The 20,415-nt window shown below is 43.4% G+C and overlaps 1 protein-coding gene across 1 annotated transcript in view; it reads left to right on the top strand.

Annotated features, from left to right (window-relative positions):
- The window catches only part of CELSR3 (cadherin EGF LAG seven-pass G-type receptor 3), a 191,015-nt gene that overhangs the window by 111,876 nt on the left and 58,724 nt on the right, over positions 1–20,415 (top strand). Inside the window, 1 exon segment of the mRNA XM_056524795.1 lies at positions 7,485–7,707. Coding sequence (XP_056380770.1) covers positions 7,485–7,707 — 223 coding nt within the window.

Below are 20,415 nucleotides of genomic sequence, written 5' to 3'. Positions count from 1 at the left end.
CGGTGAAAACCTTTTTTTCTTTTAAATCAACTGGTGGCAGAAAGTTAAACATATTTGTAAATTACTTCTATTAAAAAATCTTAATCCTCCCAGTACTTATTAGCTGCTGAATGCTACAGAGGAAATTCCTTTCTTTTTGGAACACTGATGACATCACAAGCACAGTGCTCTCTGCTGACATCTCTGTCCATTTTAGCAACCATGCATAGCAGATGCATTTCAAATGTATGCTAAGGGCAGCATGGTGGCTCAGTGGTTAGCACTGCTGCCTTGCAGTGCTAGGGACTTGGGTTCAAATCCCACTAAGGACAACAAAAATAAAGCATTATTATTATTATAATAACGTCAGCAGAGAGAACTGTGCTCGTGATGTCATCAGAGAGCATTCCAAAAAGAAAAGAATTTCCTCTGTAGTATTCAGCAGCTAATAAGTACAGGAAGGATTAAGATTTTTTAATAGAAGTAATTTACAAATATGTTTAACTTTCTGCCACCAGTTGATTTAAAAGAAAAAAAGGTTTTCATTGGAGTATCCCTTTAACAATTCTGACTTCTATACCGACTTCAGAGTAGGTGGAAAGCTCTATGACAGCCCCCCTCCCCAGTTTCGGTAATGGCTGTTCTTAATAGCTGTCCTTGCATCTGTTAACTAAGTGACCAGGGTAACTCAGAAATGATTTACCAGGGTCTTTTTGTTATTTTAGAGGGAAACTCTTTGTATTATGAAAGGTGACAGAACAAACTTTGCTACTTGATATAGTGTTCAAAATCACATTGTGCAAGTACCAGTTTGGAAAGCAAAGAAGAACACGGTGGAAATGAAAATGAATTCCAATGAATGGAGCACATTTAGAGGAAGCATTATCTCCGTAGGGTTAGTTAAAGGCCAATTGCCTATTTCCTGCTAAAATTTGTAATTGCTTTTGTCAGGCGCTGGTATTATCTGGAGTCCAAATGTATGTATTATCTGGTATTTCCTAATGTAATGAAACCGGGGGCAGAAGTCTGTACTGTGAACCTAAAATAGCGGTAAAAACAGCAATGTGAGTTAGACAATTGCATATATATAGCGAGTCCTTAAAGGGATACTCCGCCCCTAGACATCTTATCCCCTATCCAAAGCATAAGGGATTAGATGTCTGATCGAGGGGGTCCCGCTGCTGGGGATCCCTATGATCTTGGCTGCGACTCCCCAGACATCCGATGCACGGAGCAAACTTCACTCTGTGCCGGATGACTGGCGATTCGGGGTGGCCTCACAGTCATGCCCCCCAATGCAAGTCTATGGGAGGAGGTGTGACGGACGTGGGGTGTGGCTGTGACGTCACGAGCCTCCGGCGCTCTAAACGAACACCGGGTGCAGCAGGGAGATTGCAGGGGTCCCCAGCAGCAGGACCCCCGCGATCAGACATCTTATTCCCTATCCTTTGGATAGGGGATAAAATGTCTGGGGGCGGAATACCCCTTTAATACAGTGATCCCTTAACTTACAATTGGCTGAACATACAATATTTTCTACATACAATAGTCTTTTCTGGATGATTGTAACCATATTCACCATAAAATGCGATGGACAGTCCAGATCTGTGAAACTTGTCAATGGCCGGAAGAACTGACAAATCAGAATGCGAATTTCACTGGTAAAACCCCTGTATTACTGAAGTGCATGCACTGACTGGTGTCTGGTAGCGCCTCCTACAGTACAGGGAGGTATTACATGTTCTGTACTCTTTACCTGTGCCAGGGTTAGCTGCTCCTTTGGACACCATGTTAGGCCGGCTCCATAACTTTTTTAGGACATTGTGTGTACTGTACAGGACCCTGAAGAATCTCCTGTCCTCTACATAGACAGTGATTACAGCTCCCAGCACATCTTTCTTACTTTTATATGTAAGGACTTGCTTTATCTGTATTTGTCATCTTCCTGTTTTTCTTTTATGCAAATGTTTTCCTATTTTTTGGATAACCTCTTGGGGCTTCAGAACAAGTTACAAGGTTTCCATAGAGTTATTGTCTCAACATACAATGGTCGCCCTAGAACCAAGTAATATTATATTGTATACTTTAGTGACCACTGTATTTTGTAAAGCAGTTGCCCCATTTATGACCAGAGGGACTGTAATAAAAGGCCAAGGATAAAGTAGTCAAATGCAGTCCAGCGCCAAAGGTACAGTGATTTTCACAGTCTGTTTACTAGATGACGACATTTGACCGACGCAGCCAATCAGTGGCCTCAGCAGTCGTGTGGAATCATGGCTCCCATTGCTGAGTAGGGATGGCAGCAGTGACCACTGAGGCTGCAGGGGCCACATGTCTGCAGCTAGTAAACAGTGGCCAAGGCACTCACCGGACCTCTTTTGCTGCACAATCTGAGAGGTGAGTAAAGGTTTTTATGTCATTTGAGCCACTTAATTACTTTTTTTTCATCGGGTGGATAATCCTTTGGTATCATTATACCAAAGCTAAGTATTCCACAACCTCTAAGATGCTTTGTTCTTAAACTCAAACAGGAAAGCAAAGTCTCCTTGAAGGAGAGGGGCTTCCTATCTATACCATCTGTCACTGGCATCAAAGACACAATATTCTTCCTTCTTTGCTACCCTCAAAGGGCACATTAACACTTTGCTCATCTGCAGACTGTGTAAGACTCTGCTGCTTATGTGTACCTTCTTTTTTCTAGCAAGTCAGGGGTTAATGGCAAAGCCTTACAAGATGACTCTTGCCAGGAGCTGTACATTCCACCGTATGCCCAAGAAATTGCCTCCTATGGGGCTACGTGAACTGATAGCGATGCCAGCTAGCTGTGAAGCGGAGATGAATTCTTATATACTCGGCCCTTAGAGACTGTATCAGTCATTTCCACCTGAGGCGTAAACAAGTGTTTGTTCTGTCCTGCCGGGCACTGCCACACTTCATGCCATCACTAAAAATAAACTTTGTTAAACATAATAATCAGTTTTTTTTGTAGTAACAAATGAGACAGGTATAAGGAGTCTTTTAGGGCCATACTGTAGTTACTTATATTTAGGGGTATATAGTTACTTACATTCAGGGGTGTGTCTGGCTGTAATCAGGTACCAGCCTTGATAGATAAGTGAACACAACTGAGACTCAGGAAGCAGGCCATTTTGCAGCTAAGTGTCTTAAGTGGCGTTACTGCTTAAGTATCGTAGATGCTCGAGTATAAGCCAAGTTTTTCAGCACGATTTTTTGTGCTGAAAATGCCCCCTTCGGCTTATACTCGAGTGAACTCTCCACCTGTGGCTGTCTGGGCATGCTGGGAGTTGTAGTTTTGAAACATCTGGAGGTCCGCAGGTAGAAGACCACTGCGGCCTTCGTCATCATCCAGACCCCCCTTTAGTTTTCTACTCACCTCCCCTTGGTGGGAAGGAAGGGTGAGCTGTTTCGGGCCATCTATGCTGCATGGACCATCCGGTGGGGAGGGTTAGTTGTTCTGGGCTTTCTATCTTCACCTGGAGGCCCTCTTCTCCGCTCCGGGCCGGCCCCGGACTAGTGACTCTGCCTTGACGACGACGCACAGGGACATCCCTGCGCATGAACGTCCCTGTGCATCATCGTCAAGGCAACGTCACTAGTCCGGGGCCGGCCCAGAGCGGAGAAGAGGGCCTCCAGGTGAAGATGGACAGCCTGGAATGACTAACCCTCCCCACCGGACGGTCCCTGCAGCATAGATGGCCCAGACCTGCTCACCCTAACGTCCCGCCGAGGGGAGGTGAGTAGAAAACTAAAGAGGGGTCTGGATGATGACGAAGGCCGCAGTGGTCTTTAACCTGCGGACCTCCAGATGTTTCAAAACTACAACTCCCAGCATGCCCGGACAGCCGATGGCTGTCCGGGAATGCGCGGGGGGTTGTAGTTTTGCAACATCTGGAGGTCTGCAGGTTGAAGACCGCTGATGAAGGGATTGACAGGCGGTGATGATGGAGGGGAGGGGGATGATGACAGGGTGATGATGACGGGGGTCTGGATGATGACAGGGTGATGATGACAGGGTGATGATGATGAGGGTGTTAATGACGGGGGTCTGGATGATGACGGGGGGGATGATGTATTTCCCACCCTAGGCTTATAGTCGAGTCAATAACATTTCCTGGGTTTTTGGGGTGAAATTAGGGGCCTCGGCTTATAGTCGGGTTGGCTTATACTCGAGTATATACGGTAGTGCCATTCTGAGTGCCTGGGTGAAACTCCGCTCATCATTAAAGGGCTTTATGTCAACATAGAGTATTCATTGTGAAATCAGATGTTCTGTAACTTCCTAATATATTTAGCATTTCATAACATTTTCAAGATCTTTACTTTCTGTCAGTGAAAGAAAACATTCCTTTTTACATCCAGATGCTAAAGAGCCGTCCTGCCCACACAGTGAGGTGGGTTTGTTATAAGAGCTCCGATACAACTTATATTAGAAGCTTTTAGCACTTTCCATTTAAAAAGTTAGAATTGTTTAGGTCCGGGAGTTAAGAAACCCCACCAGTTGTCAGAATAAAAGCAACCAAGTCTAGTTGAATAAGGTACCCACCTACAGGTGGCACTAGATTTTAGTAATTCTGGAATAAAGCTTTGGTGGAAAGTATATTATTCTGCTCAGTAGCTGGGATGTTGTTAAGATGGTGAATCTGCAGATCCTGTCATTTGGCAACTGCAATGTAGTAACTTTTTATTGTTTTTTTTATCTTATATTAAATAATCCAAAGCATATGTTTTTAATAAAGTAAAAAAAAAATATGGCTGACACTTAAGACAACCATTCTGTGTTTATATAATAGCGAAAAGAAAAACAAGGATTGCACTCACCATCCAAACAGTAGTTAATTCCATGGTGTCAGGCATAACAAGCTGGTGTGAGGGTGGAGGCGGGGAGGGTTTGGACCGGGACGGACTGTTTCACGCCACTAAGGCTCTTCTTCGATGTCGTATACTGGCTGGAAGAAGAGCCTTAGTGGCGTGAAACAGTCTGTCCCGGTCCCAACCCTCCCCGCCTCCACCCTCACACCAGCTTGTTATGCCTGACACCATGGAATAAACTATGGTTTGGATGGTGAGTGCAATCCTTGTTTTTCTTTTCGCTATTGCCTTCATACACTTTCAGATTTATGCACCACCGCACCCTACGTTATATAGCAGGAACTCCAGGACTACCCACATCACACCTGTTCCCACACGTCTTATTCTTGCACTGCCGGACTTTATCTCTCCTTCTTTTCGTTTATCATCTCAAGATTGTGTTTATATAATGAATACAGTTGTATATTGGTCAGACTAACCTAATATGGAAGAAAAGGCATAGAATGCCATAGAATAGTATATTTGTACATTGCACATTGTATACTACTTTTTATACCAAAAATCATTTTGTGACCAACATACCATTTGTTATATATTGTAGAGTTTAAGATCTGAGGAAATTCTTGTCCTTGTAGAATTTGTGTTGCATGAGTATGTGTGAAGTCCTATCCTGGAGTTTTCCCTTCCAGATATGGATTTGGCTGTATAAAGCTTGTTCATTCATAGCTGTTAAGAAGAGTGGCAGGGCATTGAAAAGGTAGAGTAGTCACCAGAAAGTAATGGTTTTGAATAAATTCATACATTATCCCACAAAAGATAATGTGACCTAATTCTAAATCGGTAGGTTGTCTTGCAAGGATCCTAAGAGCTTGCTGATGTTCCGACACTGCTACCAATCACTGAGGCTCCAGTGTGCTTGGAACATCACCAGAGGAGCAGGGACAGAGGTGCCAAAGGATGTGTTTGTGGTGTCCTGGAGGTGTAGAAAAAAAAATCACTCATTCCACTCCTGTTCTTGGCTTTTTAGTGAAACAGCTTTGTTCATGTGGGATAGCGGAGGCTTGTAGTCATGGATTATCTGGATCTCAGTGGTCTCAGTGGGCAGGAAGGTTCCACTGGAACTCCACACACTGCGAAGGCTGATGTAGTAACAGGTCGGTTGCACTCAAGGGCACCAGTCTGTGTATGTGTCTTGACTTTTATTTGGGGTGCCATTGATGGGTGTGTGCAATATGGGAGCCAAATACAGGTGTAACTAGTAAACAACTAATGGTTTGCATTACTGAAGTTCAGCAATATTGTCCACAAGGAAGGCCCAGTTCTTAAACATAAAAGGCAGGGTAACCTACTGCATCTAGTGCCTCTAGGGTCATTAAAGCTGGTCTTCTATACTCCAGCTCCTTTGTCACTAGTACCTTTTCTTTCTCTTTTAAACAGGCTGTAACTAAATCATGGTAAAGCTCAGAGGTAGGAACACTTCGACTTGTCATTCCAGTGCTACAGTTCCCTTCAGTGGGGTGCAAACCTAAAGAACTCATCTTCTCTCCAGCCACTCATAGATCAGGACTAGTTAGCAAGAATCCGTGGATGGAAATCTTATCAGGAACAAGTGACACACCCAAGCTGCATTCACACCACATTTTTTAAATACAGTTCCTGTATCAGGTTTTTGATGAAAAAAGGATTCCTCAAAACCTGACTAAACTGTATCAAAATGTGTGTACAAATGTTAACCCATATACTGTTTGAAAAATGATGTCTGGTTGCATCCGTTTTTTAAGAAAAAAAGTATACGTTTTTTACTTTTCATTCCATTATGAATAACATTTCACTTGTTTGATTGAAATTCCAAGAAAAAAACTGCAAAGTCATAAACCGTATGGTGAAAACCGGATGAAACTGTAAGCGCACACGGTTCTCTATGTTTCCCATTGACTCCCATGTTAAAAAAAACGTATACGGTTTCAATACGGTTTTCCACCCGGACTCAAAACCGTGGTAGGCTACTGTTTTGGGTACGGGAAAAAATGGACAAAACCGTACAAGATGTCAAACGGACACAACCTGATGCATTGTTTGGCATGCAGTTTTCAATGGAGCGTCGATGCATACAGTTTTCAATGCGGTTCCATAAGTTTTCAAATTGAAAACGTATACGGGAACTGTATTGCAAAAACGTGGTGTGAATGCAATGAGTTACCTTAGACAGGTAACTCAGAAAGAGCTGGCATTGTCCCAGGGCTGCCTTTAGCTAGCTTCCTCTAACAATTTCTCAGCAGAGAAGCTACTTTGGAGTAAGATCTCTGAGCTTGCCTGTACCACATGACAGAGAACCAGTCAGCATACAGCTAAGGGTCCCCCCCACCCCACCCCCCTCAACTTACAGGCCCAAACCCAACTTTCTAGACATAGCTGTTAGCTAGCTCAGTCTCTCTTCAGCAGGAAATTAGAGATCATTGCAGAGCAAGGTCTCTTCCCAGCCACACATCTCTCCTAAAGGGTTGGAGAAGTAAAGTACATTTTATGGGCACACGTGCAGATTAAGCCAAGAGATGGGAAGCACCTTAACATCACCCAACAGTGTCCAAATATATTTTGTCCACTTTTTATAAAGCTTTATGACCTGCAGCAGTGAAGACTGATCCTAAATGTTCTCTGTGTCTCTTTCTTTGCAGGTGACAACTGTGAAGTGGACAGTAGCTCAGGACGCTGCGTACCCGGTGTCTGCAGAAATGGGGGGACATGCACTAACTTGGCAGAAGGAGGCTTCACATGCCAGTGTCCATCTGGAGGCTTTGAGAAGCCATACTGCGAACTGTCAACACGTTCCTTTCCTCCTAAATCGTTTGTCATGTTCCGAGGATTGCGGCAGAGATTCCATATGAGTCTGTCACTGTCGTAAGTGCACCCGTCTGTCTGTTGTCTGTGTCTGCCTGTGGTAACGCGACAAAATGTCACTATCTTCAAGGTCCAGTAAGAGCAAAATGTAAAAAAACAGCTAATGATATCTGTCTGTCTGTCATTACAACAATCATGGCCTTTCTTTATTATATATATATATCATATCCATATGTATTATGTATTTTCTAAATGTTCCTATAGCTGAAATTAAACAGGGTCTTCTTCAGGCATCGTTTGATGCTACCACACCGGTACCTTTCAGGATACAGATGGGATTTGTAGTTCTAAAGCTTTTTTTTGTGTTTTAGTTGTCCTCATGTTAGTCCCCTCTTAGCTCCTTCCTCATCCCAGATGTTCTTGTATGCTGCCTCCCATCTAAGTTGAGCACTGGAGCACATTAGATTAGAAATGATTGATGATAATGATGATGTCATTATGAGGAGCCCCCTCCCACCAATCAGGTCATTTCCTATATGTTTGGAGAATTACCTCATCCGAGACCATGAGTCACATGGGTGGTTTCTTTATGTAAGTGATCTACTGTAATTCATTGTTTAAATCACAGGGTAAAACGAGCAACAGAACTGTGTAGAATGTAAATCCATTGTTCCCAGTATGACCCAAATACTGCTATACACTGTGCCCCAGAATATAATACTGCCACACACCGTGCCCCAGAATATAATACTGCTATACACTGTGCCCCAGAATATAATACTGCCACACACCGTGCCCCTGAATATAATACTTCTATACACTGTGCCCCAGAATATAATACTGCCACACACCGTGCCCCTGAATTTAATACTGCCACACACTGTACCCCTGAATATAATACTGCCACACACCGTGCCCCAGAATATAATACTGCTATACACTGTGCCCCAGAATGTAATACTGCTATACACTGTGCCCCAGAATATAATACTGCCACACACCGTGCCCCAGAATGTAATACTGCTATACACTGTGCCCCAGAATATAATACTGCCAAACACCGTGCCCCTGAATATAATACTGCCACACACCGTACCCCTGAATATAATACTGCCACACACCGTGCCCCAGAATATAATACTGCTATACACTGTGCCCCAGAATATAATACTGCCACACACCGTGCCCCTGAATATAATACTGCCACACACTGTACCCCTGAATATAATACTGCCACACACCGTGCCCCAGAATATAATACTGCTATACACTGTGCCCCAGAATGTAATACTGCTATACACTGTGCCCCAGAATATAATACTGCCACACACCGTGCCCCTGAATATAATACTGCCACACACTGTACCCCTGAATATAATACTGCCACACACCGTGCCCCAGAATATAATACTGCTATACACTGTGCCCCAGAATATAATACTGCCACACACCGTGCCCCTGAATATAATACTGCCACACACTGTACCCCTGAATATAATACTGCCACACACCGTGCCCCAGAATATAATACTGCTATACACTGTGCCCCAGAATATAATACTGCCACACACCGTGCCCCAGAATATAATACTGCTATACACTGTGCCCCAGAATATAATACTGCCACACACCGTGCCCCTGAATATAATACTGCCACACCAGGCCCCTAAGTAGAATACTGTCATACACCAAGCCTCTCACACCCCCCTCCCATAGACATGAATGAAGGGGGTGTGGCATGGCATGATGTCACGTCTTTGTCTCGGAAACCCAGTGCTTCTGAGAATGAAGCAGCACCCGGCACAGAATGCTGGGTGCTGCACGGAGATTGTGGGGAGTCCCAGCGGCGGGATCCCCACGATCAGACATCTTATTCCCTATCCTTTGCATAGGGAATATGATGTCTAAGTGCGGAATACCCCTTTAACCAGCAATTCATTAACCACTGGGATGCTTAAAGGGGTACTCCACCTCTAGTTGGTCGTCACACCCCCTCCCATAGACATGAATAGAGGGGGTGTTACATGATGTCACAAGGGGGGCGTGGTGTAAAGTCACGGCCCCAGACCCATCGTTCTGAACGAAAAGTTCAGAATGTCGGGTAGTGTGCAGAAGAACGCAGGGGTTCCCTGTGGTGGGACCCCTGCGTTCCTTTGGATAGGGGATAAGATGTCTAGGGGCGGAGTACCCCTTTAAAGAGTGGCAGGCTGATCCATACACTGTTTTTACAAAGGGTGCAGTTCCTTATTGACATTTTGCATGAACTATGGTTAGTCTGCTGCTTAGCAACAAGATCTATCTATATGTCAGCCTGTCTATCTCTTTCTCACTGTCAATCTTTTGATCTATTGATCTATCTTTTCTAATTATATCATTCCTGACATTAAAGGAGTACTCCACTGGAAAACATTTTTTTTTTAAATCCACTGGTGCCAGAAAGTTATACAGATTTGTAAATGACTTCTATTTAAAAATCTTAATCCTTCCAGTACTTATCAGCTGCTATATGCTCCACAGGAAGTTCTTTTCTTTTTGAATGTCCTTTCTGTTTGACAACAGTGCTTTCTGCTGACACCATTTTAGGAACTGACCAGAGTAGTATAGGTTTTCTATGGGATTTGCTCCTACTCTGGACAGTTCCTAAAATGGACAGAGGTGTCAGCAGAGAGCACTGTGGTCAGACAGAAAGGAAATTCAAAAAGAAAAGAACTTCCTGTAGAAGGAACTGGAAGGATTTGGCTTTTTAAATAGAAGTAATTTATAAATCTGTTTAACCTTCTGGCACCAGTTGATTTAAATAAAATGTTTTCCAGGGGTGTATCGGGGGGCTTGGGTGGGGGATTATTAAGGTGGTTGCTCAGGATAAATAAAACATGGCTGCTTTCTTCCAGAAACAGCACCACACGTGCCCACAGGTTGTGTCTGGTATTGCTGCTAAGCTCTGCTAAAGTGAATGTAACTGACTTGTAATAAAAATAAAGAATATAAGAATAAAACCAACAATAAAATAATTGACACAAAACGCTCTGGATTACCAAACTTTCTGGTATCTTGGATGCCAGAGTAAAGTTTAGTTTTTTCTGGATAAGGATGGTCAGCTACCAGAGGGTGTGCAGTAATGTCCTGCTGCCATCCCGCAATGTAAATGATAGGTGTGATAGTTTAGTGGATTAATATCTCTTTATTTAACTCTGTCCTGCTGAAATATTCATGTGCTCCTCATGCCGGTAATTGTTAGTGAATCATTTTAATTGTGACCATCAGTCAGTGGTTTTTACGCTGGCGATTGATCCCTCCTGATGTTGTTAAAGTGATTCATTTATGGAGTAGGATATTGATCAGCGCTCAGCCTGGGCTTTTACGGGTTGTCTGACATAATATCTGTTCTTGCTCTGAATGGACAGAAATGTGAAATTGTTCTTAAGATTATCTTTCAGGAAATTATAAAATCCCTTAGGCTAAGTTTCCACTTGGTTTTTTTTCTGGCAGTTTTTGGATATCTGCCACTGCAGTTTTTGAGCCAAAGTCAGAAGTGGATCCATAAGGGAGGAGAAGTATAAGTCCTTCCTTTATATGTCCTATTCCTTTTGAATAGTGGAAACTTAGCCTTAGGAAATTGAAAATAACATTACCAAGCTGAGTGTCTATAGAACAGTTTCTCAACCAGGGTGCCTCCAGCTGTTGCAAAACTACAACCCTCAGCATGCCTGGACAGCCGCAGGCTGTTCAGGCATGCTGGGAGTTGTAGTTTTGCAACAGCTGGAGGCACCCTGGTGGGGAAACACTGCTATAGAAGATGGCAGACACAGTGACCCCATTACTGTGCCAATGACTGTAAGGCTAGGATCATACTACGGAATTCCGCTTTGAAATTGCAGGCAGAAATTCTGCTTACTAAAATGTATAGTGCAGTGAATGGGTTTCCGTTCACAAATTCACACTTCGGAATTTGTGAAAGAAAAATCTGCTTAAAAATTTCCACCTGAAGAATGGCGTTGCTCATTCTTCAGGCGGAAATACTCGTGGAACACATTGCAGTCTATTGGAGACTGCAGTGTCCGCGCGGTCCTTGCGCCGACTGATGGCCGCACTCGGAATCTCCGGGCGGAAATTTTCTGCCCAGAGATTCCGCAGTGTGAACCTAGCCTTAGGGTGCTTCAGTAACAGAATGAGCTACAGCAGCCCTACTGGGATTGATGCAGTAACCCTATAAAGACAGCAAAACAGAGTTTGTAATGATCAGTGAATTGTGAAAAGATGAAACCAGTTTTCACAATACATTTTTCACAGTTTTTTTTATTTATTCCCCCAAGGTAATATTGATGGGGTACTCCGGTGTAAACCTTTTTATTTTTTATTTTTATGAACTGGTGCCAGAAAGTTAAATAGATTTGTAAATTACTTCTATTAAAAAATATGAATCCTTCCAGTACTTATTAGCTGCTGAATGCTATATAGGAAATTATTTTCTTTTTGGAACACAGAGCTCTCTGCTGACATCATAACCACAGTGCTCTCTGCTGACATCTCTGTCCATTTTAGGAACTGTCCAGAGCAGCATATGTTTGCTATGGGGATTTTCTCCTACTCTGGACAGTTCTTAACCCCTTCAGGACCAAGCCCATTTTGGCCTTAAAGGGGTACTCCAGTGAAAACCTTTTTTCTTTTAAATCAACTAGTGGCAGAAAGTTAAACAGATTTGTAAATTATTTCTATTAAAAATTCTTAATCCTTCCAGTACTTATTAGCTGCTGAATGCTACAGAGGAAATTCCTTTCTTTTTGGAACACTGATGACATCACGAGCACAGTGCTCTCTGCTGACATCTCTGTCCATTTTAGCAACCATGCATAGCAGATGTATGCTAAGGGCAGCATGGTGGCTCAGTGGTTAGCACTGCTGTCTTGCAGTGCTGGGAATGTGGGTTCAAATCCCACCAAGGACAACAAGAAATAAAGCGTTATTATTATTATTATTATTATTATAATAACATCAGCAGAGAGAACTGTGCTCGTGATGTCATCAGCGAGCATTCCAAAAAGAAAAGAATTTCCTCTGTAGTATTCAGCAGCTAATTCAGGAAGCATTAAGATTTTTTAATAGAAGTAATTCACAAATATGTTTAACTTTCTGCCACCAGTTGATTTAAAAGAAAAAAGGTTTTCACCGGAGTACCCCTTTAAGGACCAGAGTGTTTTTTGCACATCTGACCACTGTCATTTTAAACATTAATAACTCTGGAATGCTTTTAGTTATCATTCTGATTCTGAGATTGTTTTTTCGTGACATATTCTACTTTAACATAGTGGTAAATTTTTGTGGTAACTTGCATCCTTTCTTGGTGAAAAATCCGTAAATTTTATGAAAAATTTGAAAATTTAGCATTTTTCTAACTTTGAAGCTTTCTGCTTGGATATTACGAATACATTTTTTTTGGTACACATATACAATATGTCTACTTTATGTTTGCATCATAAAATTTACGTGTTTTTACTTTTGGACGACACCAGAGGGCTTCAAAGTTCAGCAGCAATTTTCCAATTTTTCGCAAAATTTTCAAACTCGATATTTTTCAGGGACCAGTTCAGGTTTGAAGTGGATTTGAAGGGTCTTCATATTAGAAATACCCCATAAATGACCACATTATAAAAACTACACCCCCCAAAGTATTCAAAATGACATTCAGTCAGCGTTTTAACCCTTTAGGTGTTTCACAGGAATAGCAGCAAAATGAAGGAGAAAATTCAAAATCTTCATTTTTTACACTGGCATGTTCTTGTAGACCCAATTTTTGCAAGTGGTAAAAGGAGAAAATTTTACTTGTATTTGTAGCCCAATTTCTCTCGAGTAAGCACATACCTCATATGTCTATGTAAAGTGTTCGGCGGGCGCAGTAGAGGGCTCAGAATGGAAGGAGCGACAAGGGGATTTTGGAGAGTACGTTTTTCTGAAATGGTTTTTGGGGGGCATGTTGCATTTAGGAAGCCCCTATGGTGCCAGAACAGCAAAAAAAAAAAAACACATGGCATACCATTTTGGAAACTAGACCCCTCGGGGAATCTAACATGGGATAAAGTGAGCCTTAATACTCCACAGGTGTTTCACGACTTTTGCAGATGTAAAAAAAAATAAAAATTTACCTAAAATGCTTGTTTTCCCAAAAATGTTACATTTTTAAAAAGGGTAATAGCAGAAAATACCCCTCAAAATTTGAAGCCCAATTTCTCCCGATTCAGAAAACACCCCATATGTGGATGAAAAGTGCTCTGCTGGTGCACTACAGGTCTCAGAGGAAGAGTAGTCACATTTGGCTTTTTGGAAGCAAATTTTGCTCTGGGGGCATGCCGCATTTAGGAAGCCCCTATGGTACCAGGACAGCAAAAAAAAAACCCACATGGCATACCATTTTGGAAACTAGACCCCTCGGGGAACGTAACAAGGGTTTAAGTGAACCTTTATACCCCACAGGTGTTTCACGACTTTTGCATATGTAAAAAAAAAAAAATTTTTTTACCTAAAATGCTTGTTTTCCCAAAAATGTAACATTTTTAAAAAGGGTAAAAGCAGAAAATACCCCCAAAAATTTGTAACACAATTTCTCCCGAGTACGGTGATACCCCATATGTGACCCTAAACTGTTGCCTTGAAATACGACAGGGCTCCAAAGTGAGAGCGCCATGCGCATTTGAGGCCTAAATTAGGGACTTGCATAGGGGTGGACATAGGGGAATTCTACGCCAGTGATTCCCAAACAGGGTGCCTCCAGCTGTTGCAAAACTCCCAGCATGCCTGGACAGTCAACGGCTGTCCGACAATACTGGGAGTTGTTGTTTTACAACAGCTGGAGGCTCCGTTTTGGAAACAGTGGCGTACCAGACGCTTTCATTTTTATTGGGGAGGGGAGGGGGGCTGTGTAGGGGTATGTGTATATGTGGTGTTTTTTACTTTATTTTATTTTGTGGTAGTGTAGTGTAGTATATTTAGGGTACAGTCGCATGGGCGGGGGTTCACAGTAGTTTCTCGCTGGCAGTTTGAGCTGCGGCAGAAAATTTGCCGCAGCTCAAACTTGCAGCCGGATACTTACTGTAAACCTCCGCCCATGTGAGTGTACCCTGTACGTTCACATTGGGGGGGGGTGGGGGTGGGAACATCCAGCTGTTGCAAAACTACAACTCCCAACATGCGCTGACAGACTGTACATGCTGAGAGTTTTAGTTTTGCAACAGCTGTAGGCACACTGGTTATGTATCACTGAGTTTGTGACCTAACTCAGTGTTTCACAACCAGTGTGCCTCCAGCTGTTGCAAAACTACAACTCCCAGCATGTACGGTGCATGGTGTACGGTGACTGCTGAGAGTTGTAGTTTGCAACAGCTGGAGGCACACCGGTCGTGAAACACTGAGTTAGGTAAAAAAAAAACTCTGAGTTTCACAACCATTGTGCCTTCAGCTGTTGCAAAACTACAACTCTCAGCAGTCACCAACAGCCAACGGGAATGCTGGGAGTTGTAGTTATGCAACCAGCAGATGCACCACTAAAACTCCCAGCATGCACTTTAGCTGTTTGTGCAAGCTGGGAGTTGTAGTTATACAACAGCTGAAGGTACACTTTTCCATAGAAAAAATGTGCCTCCAGCTGTTGCAAAACCATAAGTCCCAGCATGCCCATAAGGGAATGCTGGGAGTTGTGGTTGTCTGCCTCCTGCTGTTGCATAACTACAGCTCCCAGCAGGCCCTTTTTGCACTATGTTCATGATGTCAGCAGAGAACTCTGTGTTCCAAAAAGAAAAGAATTTCCTCTGTAGTATTCAGCAGCTAATAAGTACTGGAAGGATTAAGATTTTTTTATAGAATTAATTTACAAATCTGTGCATGAGAAGACAAAGAAAAGTCGGCACTCACCGGGTTTCCAATTCAGCAGATTTTATTGCACGTTGCTCACGGCCATAGTATAATTCTCGGGGAGACGACGGATGGTACGAGGGGGGTACCACAGAGAGGCGACACCTGTGTTTCGCACTTAGTAGTGCTTCAACAGGCCCGTTGAAGCACTACTAAGTGCGAAACACAGGTGTCGCCTCTCTGTGGTACCCCCCTTGTACCATCCGTCGTCTCCCCGAGAATTATACTATGGCTGTGAGCAACGTGCAATAAAATCTGCTGAATTGGAAACCCGGTGAGTGCCGACTTTTCTTTGTCTTCTCATGCACTGATGGTATATTCTACGTCAGTCTGAGCACCACCGTATCCCCACTCCGCTACAGCGACTTAGTGTCCACCCGCTTTCAGGTTCAGAAGTTAGCAGTGCCGAACTACTCATCTATACGCTAATTTACAAATCTGTTTAACTTTCAGTTACAGTTGATAAAAAAAAAAAAGTTTCCACCGGAGTACCCCTTTAATAAAATTTTTGCCACAGTGACCATGACATGTTCCCCCGATGCATACATTAGAATATGTGTCTGGCAGTTGAAATAAGAGTTTATAGGCAGCTTAGCGTGGATTTCCAGGCTATAACATCAGCAGCCTATCCTCAGTGTGTGATTGGTGGCACTGTGTTGAATGCTATCTTAAAGGGGTACTCTCCGGTGGAAAACGTTTTTTTTTGTTTTTTTTAAATCAACTGGTGCCAGAAAGTTAAACAGATTTGTAAATTATTTCTATTTAAAAATCTTAATCCTTCCAGTACTTATCAGCTGCTTTGTAATACAGAGGAAGTTCATTTCTATTTTAATTTATTTTCTGTCTGACCACAGTGCTCTCTGCTGACACCTCTGTCCATGTCAGGAACTGTCCAGAGCAGGAACAATTCCCCATAGCAAACGTCTCCTGCCCTGGACAGTTCCTGACATGGACAGAGGTGTCAGACAGAAAAGAAATTAAAAAAAAGAAATGAACTTCCTCTGTATTATACAGCAGCTGATACATACTGGAAGGATTAAGATTTTTTAATAGAAGTAATTCACAAATCTGTTTAACTTTCTGGCCCCAGTTGATTAAAAAAAAAATGTTTTCCACCAGAGTACCCCTTTAAAGGAGCATCTACCCCTTTCTGGTGATTAATGGGGGTGCCATGGGTTAGCTACACATCCATGGCCGTTTACAACAGTGCAGGGGTGCAGATGAACCAAGACTCCACATGTTTGTACCCAGACTACCACTGCAATTGTAATAATGAGTGATACCCCAATCCTTGACAAAGCTTGTTCTTCCAGCGAAACGATGGGAGGGTACGCGTGTGTGAAATTTTTATAAGCATTGGGGGCAGATCGGATAGGGAGACTATAACATTATACCAACTTGCATATCAAATAATAAGGGTTAGACCCTTCAAATAAAATGCTTTGGCAGTAATGTCATGGATCTATTAGCAATGTGGTATTGTGGTTAAAAAGTCCCCAATGAAGAGTGGACTATTATAAGTCACTCAAAGCTGGATCTGCTCCCCTCTGTAATTTTAATTTCGTTATCACTGTATATATGAACACATAGGGTAAATGAATATATTTTAAGTGGAAAATAAAAGTTACTTTTTAAAAAGGGGGGTTCCCTAGAAATAGGGATTCTGTCCCGACTGGACCTAGGTCCAGAAGGGAATTAGGGAATATATGCAATTGTAATAGGGCATGGTGCAACAATCTGCGCCCCCTCTGCTCTTCCCCTGCACCATAGACTGGTAGTACCCCTTTGTTCTGCGGAGCTGCAGATGATTACTTTATATGGCTTATAAATGCTGCATATTTCAGCTGCCTCTGTCCATACTGGCAATAATTAGTTTGTTCCGTCTTTTATTACTTTTGTCACATTTTATTAGATTTGATTATGTAGGAGGATATTTTAAATGAGCTTTTGAGTCTGCAAATTTAATCTCCTGCCCTAAAGAGGTCGTGTTTAATAACGTCTCTCTCGGGGACATCCTGAGGCCAGTAACACACAATGGGATAAATTACACGGGCGCTAACAGGAGAGCCATGCAAAAAAACAATGACCACTCCAGAGCTCAAACTACAGGCTTGTGGCATCCAGTGCATATGGGATGGCAGCAACAAGGGCTGAGACCCTTCTCCTCAGGGGCCTGTCTGTATTATATACCGTATTTTTCGCCGTATAAGACGCACTTTTTGTTCCCCAAAACTGGCGAATACACATTAAAACCGGCGGTCCCTGCAGCCATCCACGGCCGGGACCCGCAGCTAATACAGGACATCACCGATCACGGTGATGCCCTGTATTAACCCTTCAGACGCGGCGATCAAAGCTGACCGCCACATCTGAAGCGAAAGTGACACTAACCCGGCTGCTCAGTCGGGCTGTTCGGGATCGCCGCGGTGAAATCGCGGTGTCCTGAACAGTTTACAGGACACCCGGAGGGACCTTACCTGCCTCCTCGTGTCTGCTCCGTGCCGGGATCCCCTGCATGGCGGCGCTCTCCTTCGTCGTCATCACGTCGTCGCGCACACCGTCCCGTCATCCAATAGGAACGGCGTGCATAGCGACGTGATGGCGGCGACGGAGAGCGAGGATACCGGGCAGCAGAGACGTTCCGGAGCGACGGGGACACCCTGGGGACGCGGCGACAGCGATGGAGGGTGACATCCAGGGCAGTGGTGACGGGTCCGGAGGGGCGGGGACACGTGAGTACTGCCTTCTATACCAGTGGTCTTTAACCTGCGGTCCTCCAGATGTTGCAAAACTACAACTCCCAGCATGCCCGGACAGCCAACGGCTGTCCGGGCATGCTGGGAGTTGTAGTTTTGCAACATCTGAAGGTCCGCAGGTTGAAGATCACTGTCCTATACTTTACATTGTATTTGGTTCAGAATCTTTATTTTCTAGATTTTTATGCTTTAAAATTGGGTGCGTCTTATATGCCGGAGAGTCTTATATGACGAAAAATACGGTACATGTCCTTGAAGGAGACATTTGTCTGAATACGTAGCAACAACCATTATCATTATCACTCCACACCCTGATTTCTATTAAGATGGAATCTTTTTCATTAGTCAGAACATGATTTAAAGGAGAACTCCGGAATATAAAAATTTTCCCCCAAACTGCCGGCAGTAAAAAAATAAAGATGTACATACCTTCCTCCGCTCCTCCGGTAACCGGCTCCGGTCTCCGCCGCGATCCACTTCCTGGTTGCCGGTGGTCGGATGAATCAGCTAATCACCAGCCGCAGCACAGTCGGCCGGCGATAGGCTGAGCGGCAGTGTGAAAATGCTTCAGGACACAAAATTCTTCACTATACCGGCACCTGCGGCCGGGGCCGAAAACGTCACACTGCCGCTCAGCCTATCGCCGGCCGAGTCGGACTGCGCTGCGGCTGGTGATTGGCTGATTCATCCGACCACCGGCAACCAGGAAGTGGATCGCGGAGCCGGTTAGCGGAGGCCCCGGGGGAGCGGAGGAAGGTATGTACATCTTTATTTTTTTACTGCCGGCACTATGGGGGTCAATTTTTATGTTGTGGAGTTTTCCTTTAATATCTTTATTAGTAATTTTATGGAAATTTGCATGAGGGGCAGTTCCAGTTACCATTCACATTGTTGCAAATATTGTAAGTGATGTGATTGTGAATAATATTACAATGTCCATCAGAACTGAAGGAATAACTCTCTACATCAGTGTCCAGCTTGGAAGGATTTCCACTGTGGCCAAACCCTTTTAGAAAAGTCCTTCAAACAATAAGCTGATCATAGGGAATCCCTCTCTAAGAAACAGCTGTAAGGTGTGCGTAAACCTAGGAATAAGTGCTCAGTTTTCCTCCAGCACCCCCACTGGAGAGTTGTAGCATTACATGAGGCCTATTGAAATTCTTAGTGTTTCCATGTAGTACACAGATGTGTCAGGTCCTCCAAAGTGAGAGATGTTCTTTGTAGACTCCCTTTATAAATTTGGTATTCTGATTTGACTAATGCACAAAATATAGCACGCTACTTGTGTAAAATAATAAACCAGAGCTTATTCACTTTATCTGGTCCAGAATCATCGCTCGGCAGACCAGGTAAAGCAAATAAAGTCTGGTTTATAATTTTGCACAAGTTTTGGTATTAGTGTATACCCCTTTAACTTAGAATTTCATAATAGGGTATTATTGGGCTTAGTTAAATTGCATATGTTTCCCCTTGTCTAGAGCTCCACCTAGTCCTACTGTTGATCATATACAGTAGATAAACCTCCTGAGAGCAGCTCCATTATAGGCTACTTTCACACTGCTGTTGCTCCCCATCAAAAATGGCCTTCAAACTCTCTCTTTTTGGGGGGGGGGGGGGTTGACTGCTGTCATTTTGACAGGGCACAACAGGCAACAGCGGGTCCCGATGGACCCCATTATGGTCGATGGGGTCCGTTGGGTGCCGCTGTTTTTCAGCGGGAGCAGTGGGAGAAAAAGATGGCGCCACACTACTGTGAATCTCTACGGCTTGCACTGATCCCTTTTGAAAGGTGTTTGGCAGATATAAAATATCATCAGCCTCTTTACGATATTCAAGGTCTTATTCTACATTGTCATTTGTCCTCATAGATATTTATATCGGCTAATGATGCTCTTGAACCACTTGACCCTCTTAAGCAAGGCCATTAAAACCTCCACGCTGCCAAGTGAAAGGATCCTGCTCGGTGTGATGATAAGAACTGAGTGGTTCGACAGAAGGGAACATTTCAGGCTAAAGGAAAAACATTAATTTCTTGTCAATGTCTGACTGCTTAATCCCCATAGAGGAACATTTCAACTAAAGGTCACAGCCCGTCTCCCCACCTGAGCGC

Source organism: Hyla sarda, chromosome 6, assembly GCF_029499605.1.
Source record: "Hyla sarda isolate aHylSar1 chromosome 6, aHylSar1.hap1, whole genome shotgun sequence".
In the NCBI taxonomy this organism is placed as follows: domain Eukaryota; kingdom Metazoa; phylum Chordata; class Amphibia; order Anura; family Hylidae; genus Hyla; species Hyla sarda.
The sequence above is the reverse complement of the archived record's forward strand: the minus strand, read 5'-3'. Positions and strand labels throughout refer to the sequence as shown.